Source organism: Talpa occidentalis, unplaced genomic scaffold, assembly GCF_014898055.3.
Source record: "Talpa occidentalis isolate TD23 unplaced genomic scaffold, MPIMG_talOcc4v2.1 talOcc4.217, whole genome shotgun sequence".
In the NCBI taxonomy this organism is placed as follows: Eukaryota; Metazoa; Chordata; class Mammalia; order Eulipotyphla; family Talpidae; genus Talpa; species Talpa occidentalis.
The window spans coordinates 21622-33151 of NW_023602263.1; the positions used below are offsets into that span (position 1 = coordinate 21622).

Genomic DNA, 11530 nt, shown 5'->3' on the forward strand with positions numbered 1-11530 from the left:
CCACCACTCACATTCTTTTACTTATGCAGCAATGCTAAGACTGGCCACTTGGAATCTCAAACTCTTTGTTAGCTTCCGTGCAACACATGGTCCTATTTCTGACTTCTAGCTTTTGGTTCTCACTCTCCTTCACTCATCCTCTTCCTCTTTCTATACTGAAAATGGCAGTATTTCCCTGGGTTCCAGGCTTGTTCTTCCTTCATACACTCTTCTAAGGCGATACCACTGATATCCCAGTGACTACCACACCTCTATCTCCAACCCTGGACTTTTTTTCTGAATTGCAGAGCCACCTATCAAAACAGATTTTGGATATCTCCCAGTGGACTTTGTGTGCCTTGGTGGTGACACACACCTGAGGAGGTGTGAATCCATGTGTATACAGTGTTGTAAACCAATGTTACCTCAATAAAAGAAAAAAAAAATTAAACAAGTAGATGCCCTGCAGTCACCTTAGATTGAACCTATCCAAAAAACTCCACCAACTTCTTTCAAAATCCTTGCCCCTTCTCCAGGGCATCAGCATCCTCAACATCATCCCCAACTCCAGCTTTTCCTTAGTCCCCCACTTAAACCCAGAAAGCTTTCTATGTGATGATGAGCACACAGCTAGTATCCAGGATCATGTCTGAATCCATTACTTATGACAAAAAGCTACAAAATTTCCCAGCTGAGTTGCCTGGAGGAAGCAGGGCAATTTTAGCACCTGGGTCCTTTGCACTGTGGGACTTGCTAAAAGATGGTATCCACTTACTAATGCAAAAGCAGTGATTGAGGATTAGGAGTTGTTCTTACCAGCTCTTTGCTGAAAAGGAAAGGGATGCTAGTTTTGCTGCACACAGCCCAGTTGATGAAATTCTGCACATGCTCAAACTGACGATTGAGAACCATGATACTCTGTAACTGCTGCTCCAGTTTCCGCTTTCTCTCATTTGTAATGCCCTGGGTAGGGAGACAAGGTAGAGTCCAAGGTCCCATCTGCTTGGCAAGGATAGTGACCTGGTCTGTATCAAAGTGAACACTGATGGAATGAAATGAGACTGTAACCTTGAGAGGACAGCAGGACTGCTACCATAGGCTGCTGACAGACAGAGAAGGGAGGGACAGAAAGTGAGGTAGATTTCTGTAGGAATGGATGATGAATGAATGTCTACATCTCTTTGAAATAACTGGATGAAAGCTGTCTCAAGAATCTCTACCAAGGCTATAAGACTGTGTAGTCCAGGAAGGCAGCTGCCTTAGAGTCAGAACATTGATGGGGGTTTTTAACCGATTTTCCAGCCCTTAATTAGCCACCCTCCCAAATTTAGACTGGATATTTTGAGATGTAGGGAGCAACAGAGAGTTATGGAAACTGCACATCTGAATTCCGGTTCAGGCAGCTCTGAACAATAGGGCTAGTGTAGTAGGTGCCTGGTTTCTGACCAAGGAGAGCAGTAAACCCATTCATCTGGTCCACTTGCCCAAGCATACCTCCAACTCCTCTATGAGTCCATTCGCCTGTTTGTTCAGCTCATTCATCAGAACCATCTTGGCCATTTTGATCTGATTTTCCACCTTTCTGTGCTGATGCTTCACTTCAAAGATCCTGGAAGAAGATGGGACAGCGGCTAGTGAACCCTTCCCTACAGGCCTAGAAGGGCCAGGCTGGAAGGGAGCAAAGCATTTCCAGCGCTGGCAAGGGGCTAGCCTGTGCTACCTGTCCTCAATTTGCTTTGCAGATGTCTGCAGACTGGATTTTTTATGTGCCACCTGGGTAGTCACACTTTCCAGAAGCATCCTCTGGTTTTGCAAAACTTCTTCAAGATGTCTGCACCTAGAGGGAGTGACAGAGAAAAGGCTGAGAAGGACTGAGTCTCTTTCTAAGCACTTCAGGCCCATGTAGACTGGGACTGTAGAGAAGGAAAGTCAAAGGTACCACAGGCTCTTGGCCTATCAGGACTTCTCTAGAAAAGCTTCACAACAGGAGTAGAGAAAAACTTCAGCCCAGAAGCTGCAGGTTGGCTTTGGCAAGCAGATGATTTGGATCTACTGGGAGGCCAGAGCTCTCATGGGTAGGGAGTCCAGAGCCCTCCCAAGGCCCTCCTGAGTGTCACCCTACCTGTGTTCTTTGTGTTCCACCATGAGGCAGCTATGGCAGGTGAGCACATCACAGGTCTCACAGAACAGCTTGAGCACTTCCTGTGTGTGTAGAGGACAGTACAAGGCGAAGTCCCCAGAGCCACCATTCACTCCTGCTAGAGAAGATGAAGAAGTGGCTGCTCTTTCTCAGGAAGACCTCTCAGTTAAGCTTTGTTGAGCATCCCTGAGCTTTCAATGAACACAGGGGAGGTAACAGAGCTTAGAGGAAAGGTAGGGCAAAATGGGAGTGGCCTCTCTGAGCCACTGAGGTTCCAGGAGCACAGGGAGGATCACAGGCTTAGCCTGGATAGATCTGCCCAGATGCCCAGGAATATTGGACCATCAAGCCCCAGGCATCCCATCACCTGCCAGAGGCTGACAAAGGCACTTCCTACTGTTGCATATGGATCTCCTGTAGAATAGTAAATCCTCTAAAATTCAATCTACACCTCTACATTAATCAGGACTCTGTTATGATGGGACTGAAACCAGCTACCCAGCCTTGCCAGGCTCCACACTAAATCACACAGATCATGCCCTCTCATTCCTATGGCCATAACAAAGGTAAAAGGGCTCCCAGTTCAAGGGCTTTGGGAAAAGATTTTCAAGAAGACTGCCATTTAAAACTGGTGACAATGGATGACAAATATGCATGCCCTAATCCAGGATTTTCAGTTAACCAAGTAAATAGGAGCAAAGCATCACAACTTTAAATATATGTGAAAGGTAGGGAACTCAGCTAGATTCCATGGTAATTAAAAACTCTTCCTCCATGTACCATCTCACATACACTCTTCCACTACCACCCCCAATGGGGAGAGCCTAGAGTGAACTTAACTGTGACTGTGACTCTAGCACAGGGTCTGAGACCACCCCCAGCAGGAAAAAAAGTTCAGAAAACTATTCTCCAATGATTTTAGGATTCTGCACTCCTTAAAGGCATGTGAGCTGCTGTAGAGAGGGGGCAGTGATACCTGGAGATCCCTTCTGGGTCCGGGGAAAGAGCGGGCCCCCGGGGGCAGGGCCATGCCGGTGCTCCTCTGTGCAGGAACTGCACAACCAGCGGTTGCAGTAGGTACAGAGGATGTGTGCTGCCCTCTTCTCCTTGCACTCAGAGCAGTTCTAGAAGCAGAGAGTTCTGGAGTTATTGACAATATCCTCATCTGGGTCTGTCTGAATGAGCAGGAGACACTATAGGACATGAGTCCTGTAGGGCTGTCCCTCTACTATTCTGGAGTCAATTCTGGAGAGCTGCCTAGGAGTGACGGGGTGGGGGGGAGGTTTGGAAGGGAAGCACTCTTTATGACTAAAAGGCCTCAGGGGTTATTCGGATAAGTCCACTGATAAAGCTGAGGATACTCACATGAATAAGGCAAAGATATGCATGGAAGAATATACTTGGAAGAACTGGAGGGAGGCAGACAGTCAATGGATAATGCTGTGACAAAGGAAGTATACTAAGTGCCAAGGAAGGAGCAGGAGGTTTCCAGGTCCTTCCAGGGCATTTGAGTTGGATGGTGAATGACAAGTAGAAGTTCATCAGGCAGACAAAGGAGGAAAATGGGAAAGCACAAGCAAGAGCAGAATGTTGAATGTGCCTATAGAGAGGAGGGAGCTGCGGCTTCAGGAGTTCACAGAAAGTGATGACATGCAGCCTGGAAAGAGCAAGCACAGGTCAACACTCAGAGTTGTTTCTACTACTGGGGCTTAAGGGTCTAAGGGTTCCTAGTCCTCTCCCAGTTCAAAATGTTCATTCATTTGAATAGCAAATACCTTGCAGGACTGATACTGAAACATCTGGAGGAGATACAGAAAACATTAGCCTATCTATGTCCGAATAATATAACCCACCAAAGTGATGTGGATTTTGATGGCTTTGTCCTCAGACTGTCTTCTGATAAACCATGGTGGGAAAAAAAATGATGAGAAAAACAAGTTTTACTAATTAAACTATGAATTCCTTGAGGGTAAAGGAGATGGGTGTCTATCTCCATAGCAACCAACATAGACTCTGGCACATGTCAGACATTTAATAAAAATTAAATACAGGTAAAGAAATTGCAAATGAAATAACAGTATGAATAATTTTGTCAGGAGAGGAACCGAAGGGGTAACAGTAAGTGATGGGAAAGTTCAAAAAACCAGGAAAAAAGTAATAGTTGTTAAATATAGGCAAGATCGATGAACCTGGTTTATTCTACCTGGTGTATGAGTTACAGCTCAGTAGGACAAAAAAAAGGAAATAAAAGCTCAGTACTTACCTTTTTAAGTAAGAGCTGTAAAGAGGGGAAAAGCACCACATTTGTTTTCCCCAATTCAAACACTTTGATTCTCTTCTTGATAGAAAAATGAATGGGTGGGAGGGTGGGTGGATGGGTGGGTGGATAGATAGACAAACTGACAGAGGAGTAACAAGTCAGGGGGAGTGATGGGTGGATAGAAAGATTTATGGACAGGGGCAGGGGCATCAATTTCTTAAAAGGATCAGCTGTTTCTTTATTTGTCCTGACTTACCCTGGCCATCTTGGATTGAGCAGTAGACAAACACTTTAGAAAACATGTTCAATTACATCCCTGGTAAGGTATACTCGGTTACACCCAGGACAGATGATGAGCGCTGGGGGATGGAAAGAAAGCAGAGTCAGAGAAACATGGCCAATTACAAGAAACACAAGGCCTAGACACTAGGTATTCCAACACATAGTACCAAGGTACGTGCCAATACCACTTTATGCCCAAATGAGCGCTATGTGATGCCACAGTGTGCACTTACCATCTATGGTCTCTGGACATGACCATCCCCTTCTGTCTTCACCTGGCCCTATCAACCTCCCCTCCCCACAAGCCATGCTACTACAGGCCCAACCCTGTTCAGGTTCTGATAATTAAGGACCTTTCTGTTGCTCCTATTCTTGATTTTACAGCCCTGAAGGGTCAGCTTCCATTACTGGCTGAGTTCCAGAGGGTCAGTTTAGCCTGTGGCACAGTGCCAGACATTATGATTACCACATAGCAGAATTAGTTTTAAGATCTCAAAGCTAAAGCTTCAAGAAGGCTCTATCCAGAGAAAGGCAAGACTCTGCCTGCTCATCTAGAAGGTATTTTTCTCTTTATATAGCCATTATCTCTCAATCTACTCCTGGGGCTCAAAGATCTTTTATCGAACCTTCTCTACCTGGTCCACGTTGGGTACACTACATACACGTATGTTTCACTTGAAAATATCTTCTCTTATCCTCATTCCCAGAGGAGATATATGAGACTGCCACCTGGAAATTACAGTTCTTTTCAAGCCACCCCAAGAACAGCTAGCCTGGGATGGGTGCCGGAGCCCAGGGATGAGGAGCAACGGAAGAGAGGCTGGCAATGACAGTGAATGAAGCAGGACCACCACAGTCTCCTCTGCTTCACCTCATCAAAATGATACAATGATAGTTGCTCTGGATTTGCAGTCAAACACCAGGCTTACCACCCAGTGACCTTGGATACATCAATCTCACTTACCTCCTCTGTGACCCATTTTTTGGTATGTAAAACAAAGTGAAAGTAAGTGTTGCTGTGAGGATTCACTGAGGTAATACTTCAGAAAGCACATGACTATTGATTCTCAAGTCAAAAGATTCCTCAAATCCCAGTTATGATAAAGCAGCCTCAATTATCAACCCTCCTTGGTGATGAAAGTCAGATAATCTAAGTGTTACATTGAAAAATGATCACACATTCTTCCCTTCCATGTATCCATGCCCTTTCAATGCTAACCATTGAAAGATGGAGTCTATTCTTCACACGTGGAAGTCAGGTTGGCCTTATCTATCACCTGCTTTGGCCAACAGAACAACAAAAGTGACAATGAACAAGTCCTGAGCCCAGACCTCAAGTGACTTTGTATGATTCTGCTCTGACTATCAGAACTCAAAGGCTGGCATGTGAACAACTCCAAGTTAGCCTGCTGAAAAATGAGACCATGTAGAGAGAGAAGCTTCTTTTGTCTCAGGTGTCCCACCATAAACCAGTGAGCCCCACTGACCCACCAGCTGCACAGACACAGGCATGAGCATAGCCAAGATTAGCCCAGCCTGGCTAGCCCAGAGCAGCACCCAGAGTGAATCCCAAGCCAAACTGCAGACCTGTAGACTCATACACTAGAGTTAAGTTGTTGTTTTAACCATTAAGTGTGGAGTAGTTTATTATGCCATAAAAGCTAACTCATATATGCTTGAAAAATCAAAATCATACAAAATAATAGTTCAATACTCTTCCTTCTCTGACCTCCTCTGAAAAAAAACTACCCTCTGCCTTTGTGAGCAATGTTCTTTAATGACAGAGCTAGATCTAGAATCTCCTAGATGTACCCCTGCCTGTTAAGAATAATGGCCAGAGGTGGAGAAGGATGCTCTCTTCTCTACAGGTAAAGCCATCCAGGAAAATCAGGTGACTGTCCCTCCTTTCCACTTGGCTTCATTATCTACTCCTAGGACTGAAATGCTGCTCTAATTATTGAAAATAATTTCCATAAGGCTTTTGACTCCCTGGTACCAGATGCCCAAACATTAGTCATAATAACACGGTCTTATTAGCATAATAAATAACTAAAGAGATCAGACAAGGTCTCATCACACACCCTCTACTCCTTCAAGGCCATAAAGGTCAAAAATTCTCAGCTTGGTATTCAAGATCCTCCCCAAGTTGGCCTTATCTCTCCGGTCTCATCTCTAGCTTCATATATCATACATCCTATATGTCCTTTGTCATGCCAAATAACTCTGCTATCTCCTAAATACATCGAACTTTTGCATAACTCTGTGCTTATAAAAATGCCATCCCCTCTCCCCAAAATATTTTTTTGTTCTCCTTTTAAAATAAACTCCCATTCCATATTTTCAAGCCTATTCAAATGTTCCACATTTGAGAAGCAGGGTTAATTTCCCTCAGAATGGCTTAATTATTCCCTCTTCTGGGTTCCCACAGCACCCTGAATGTCCTTCTAATAGAATACATATTACACTGCATTTTAACTATACAGTCATATGTTGCACACAAAAATAATCCACATTTGCTGCTAAAGAAAATCGCACTAGAGGATTTTTTGAAGATTGGACAAGTTTGGGGATGGGATATTTCTTGTGCATTTTTTGCACTCACAGCCATGGAAAGAAGTAAGAAGACATCTGGGGGTTTTCAGAGTGATGGGGAAGCCAGCCCAGGATGTTAAAGGAATTATGAGTAATCTGCAGCAGAGGTATGGTGCTTCAAAAAGGCTATGAACTAGGAGAAGTGGGTTCCAGAACCAGGACTGGAACTATGTGTGTAACCTTAGGTAAGTCACCCTCTTTCTCTGAATCTCACTTCCTATATCCTTTGAATGAAGGGACTAGGAAGAGCAGGGGAATAGGGAAGAGCACTTTTCCTCTACCCACTGCAGTCAGTCTTAGAGATAATCCCTGGGCAAGATGGAAGGGACTGACAGTCAAACAGCAACCTGAATACTCCCTTGTGAGGAAGTCAGGGAACAGGTGGCTGAGGGGAGGCCTGGATTTAACAGCTCATCTCATCTGAAGAGGGGCTGCTGCAGCAGGCAACAGAGATGGAGAGCTGTGGCACGTCCCAGGGAGGCTGTGGGGCCCAGAGTGGACACAGAGGACAGGTGCTCTCTTTTAGTCATAATACTTTTTTTTTTTTAAGATTTATTCATTAATGCATACAAGAGCTGGGGCACAGGCCAGAGATGGGGGCAGGGGGGTGGTGGTGAGAGGATCAACCAGAGACAGAGTGGGGAACAGAACAGAGAGACTGACTGAAATACACTGCTGAGGGGAGCAGTGGGCGAGAGAGGAGAGGTCTGCCTCGCCATGTGGGTTTCTCCCTGGCCAGCCGGGGATCGAACTCGTGCTGCAGAGGCTGCAGATTGCCTCACAGTGCAGTGCTCAACTCCCTGCACCACCAGGGAGGCCCTCATAATACTTTTGTCCAGAAATTTGTGTCTTACCTTCAAAAGGTCCCTAGCCACCGTCAGGCTTGAACTTTTTTTTTTTAAGAGTTGTCCCCTTTTTCAGTGTGGATACCAAAACAAAGTCTTAATTTAGACAATTGGAATACACAAACTCTTAGGGCTACAGATGTATGTAAAACCACTGACCATCTACTTATAATATTTAACATTAACTTGGTTATGAACACATAATTAAATCACATATTACACAAAATTATTGAAATACATTTTTCCCCTATTTGAATTAATCAAGCTTTCATTTCAGCTTTTATTTCAGATACCAAGACATCAATTCTGAGAAATAGTTACCCAAGACCCAAAGCCACACAACCATTCCCTGAAGAAGCGAGGCTTCTATTTCCAGAACAAAGAAGTCACAGGCACCAGAGGTGCTCCTGGAGACCTGAGGGCCCAGAAGAGGAGCTCTGAAAGCTGAGCATGTTCAGTCCATCTGTCACAAGAGTGAGTACTTTTGGTCCCCAGGAGGTGTGGGACAAATTATTCTTTTACCACCAGTCCCTGAACCAGACACTTTACATGTGCTATCTCATTTAATCATCAAGCCACCTCTGAAAGGTACCATCCCCATTTCACAGGTGCAGAAACTGAAGTTCAAAGATTGTACAAAGCAACGGCAGAACTATTATTGGAACACAAGTCTGTCTGCCTCTAAAGTCCAGTCCTTTCTACTATGCTATGCTTCTAATTCAAGTGTCTATAACAAAGTAATTTTCCTCTAATTAACTAGATAATTTGATTATAAGAAAATATTCTATGATAATGATCAGACTCTAATGGTGGCCTGCTCTGGAATCCAGTAGGAGTTGGAAGCCAATCCTACCTGTGCTTAAAGTTTTAAGAAATGAGATCTTTGAGAAAGGGAAGTGAAATGGAGCTTTTTGGCCTGAAGGAAAAAAATCTGGGGGCAGTGGTTCTCATATTTTTTAACATTTTAATCATATGGGATGCTTCTAAATATTCTGATGTTTAGTCCATATCCCATTATCAATTAAATCAGAATTTCAGGAAGAGGAATCTAGGCACCAGTGTTTTTTTTTTTTTTAATTCCCCAGGTGATTACAACGTACAACCAAGTTTGAGGACCACCCTTAGAGGGGAACCCCTTACCCCCGTGGCCAAGCTTCATAGCTCTGTTCCCTGTATCAGGCTGCTGAGGTTTGCCCAGTCTGCTGGGCCCCACAGCTTCCCTGAGATCTGCTTGCAACATGCCATGATTCTCCATCTCTGCTGTTTTCAGATAAGATGAGCTGTTAAATCCAGGCCTCCCCTCAGCCACCTGTCCCCTGACTTGCTGACAAGAGTGATAGTGAGGTTGTCTTTGATACTGCAGGCTCACCCAGTTTTAAAGATGCTAAGAAGTTAAGATACTATGAAGTTAAGCATATCACTGTGATGTATTTTCCCTCTAATACAACAAAGAACAACTACCCAACAGACAGAATAGTATCCTGATCCCTAGGTACAGTGGGGAATGGTGGTGAGCTAGAGATACATTTTTCCTCCCCTAACTCCCCACTCTACAGAAGAAGCCGTGAACAGGCTTAGGGTGCAGCCTGAGCTTTGGTACCATGATGACTGCTTCTGGGGCCTAGAAAGTGTGTGAGGCCATGACTCAGTAAGGTAGCAAGAAAGGGGGTCAAGACTAGGTAGTCCACCCTTTAGTCCACATAAATAGCAGCACCCACACAACCTGATTACTAGGAGGCTGGTGTGGGAGAGAAATCCAAAGACCACCCTCTGAAAGCTGGAAGTGGGTCAGGTTGCCCCCATAAAGGGACACATACACTCAGGCACATAAGCAACCCTCTGAGGGTTAAAAAGCCCTTCTTTCTAGCTCCTGTTTGTGAAACTCTATAGCTGACACCCAAGCTCTAACTCCAAGAGAGCAAAGGCATCCTCCGAAGCAGCCTGATGCTCCTCTACCAGTTCTCACCTGTAAACCAAAGCTGGACAGACCTGGCTCACACATTAGCTTTTCAACTGTTCATCTAGCCAATTTTCTCACCATACAAATGGTTACATGGCAACCCAGAGAGACAGAGAGAAACAGAGAGACAGAGAGACAGAGAGGGACTTAGGTCAAAACCTCAGAGCCCTGTGGTACTTTGAACCACTCAGCAATCCCAATTACCTCTGCAGTCAAAGTAAGACAGTCTATCTCCTTATGCTTCTGTCAGTCACTAAGCAAGAAGAAATCCTCTTGGCAGGCTGGCCATCCTCACTAACCATTCCTGCCCTCCCACCCAAGAGCAGCCACCATGAGCATGGGGCATCAGCTAAGAATCCCACCACACAGTCCCTAAAGCCTTACTCTAGTTCAGACCCCACAGCAGCACCTCCTTCAAGAAACATGTTGCACCATCTCCCCCAGATGCCCAGCTCCTGCTAGAAAGAGATTTCCATCCTAAAGTGACTGTGGCTCCTGCCCCTGGCTGCCAGCAGGCTTACCTGTGGCCCCTGCTGCCCTGTGATTAGAGCAACACCTGGGAGAGAAGTCAGAAGAGCGACAGGTGAGACCACCACAGGTCCCAGAGGATGGTGCTTATCAAGCACCCAGGAACACCCACCCTGCACACTGCAGCTGCAGGGCCTCTGCCTTGGGGAGCTGGGTACTGGGTGGGGTTGGGGGAGCAGCCTAGATCCTCTCCTCCTCTCTCTGATGCATCCTCAGCCAGGGATGCATTTCTCCAGCTCACCTGAGATGCTCCTGTAAGAAAGGGCTTGGTTGACTCCTCCTGTTCCTGTTTATCTCGAAGCTCTGCAGCAATTTTCCCAAACTGAACAGCAAGAGGGAGACCTCAAAGAGGCGACTCTCTTCCTAGCTGCATCTCCCTCCTAATCCTCTGGGTGCCTCGGAATAGAAGCTCAGAAGGAAGAAAACGAGATTTTCAACTTTCAGGAACTAGCTCTGTCGCCCTCTGCACAGCTCAGGAGGCCATCACTCTCAGCTTTTTAGGACTCGATCCAAAAATCCTTCAGCCCTCCATGTTCCCCAAAATGACAGTGCTCATGTGTGGCTGGAACCTGCCCCGATCCGGCAGCTCATTTAAATAGAGCTCATCACAACAACAGTGTTGGTGGAGAAGTGAGTAGCTGCAGGGCCCTGGGGACCCCCTGTTTATACGTAGGAAGAATGATGCAATCTGGGTATCAAAATAGCAATCCAGAATGGAATAACAGGCTCACGCAGCAGCGGTGCCTGCACAGCCAGAGCTCAAGTTGACACACTCTGTCAGCCCCACACTGCTGCAGCACGCAGATGCCAGGCACACACTCTCACCGCATCATTTTAAAAATCAGCAGGAGCCCAAGACATCCCTCTATGCCCCCAGCACTGACAGAAGGTGTGGGGGTGGGGTGGGGGAGGGCTTTCAACAGACATTAAAATCTCTCTCCTAC

The 11530-nt window shown here is 45.6% G+C and overlaps 1 protein-coding gene across 1 annotated transcript in view; it reads right to left on the reverse strand.

Annotated features, from left to right (window-relative positions):
* LOC119253871 (tripartite motif-containing protein 66-like) overlaps positions 1-10869 on the reverse strand; it is a gene marked incomplete at its 3' end in the record, with an annotated part of 32318 nt that extends 21449 nt beyond the window's left edge. The window contains 7 exon segments of the mRNA XM_037521124.1: positions 796-942; positions 1474-1588; positions 1700-1816; positions 2102-2234; positions 3096-3243; positions 4636-4738; positions 10828-10869. Of these exon segments, the coding sequence (XP_037377021.1) occupies positions 796-942; positions 1474-1588; positions 1700-1816; positions 2102-2234; positions 3096-3243; positions 4636-4644 (669 nt within the window).
* Positions 10870-11530: the final 661 nt, after the last annotated feature.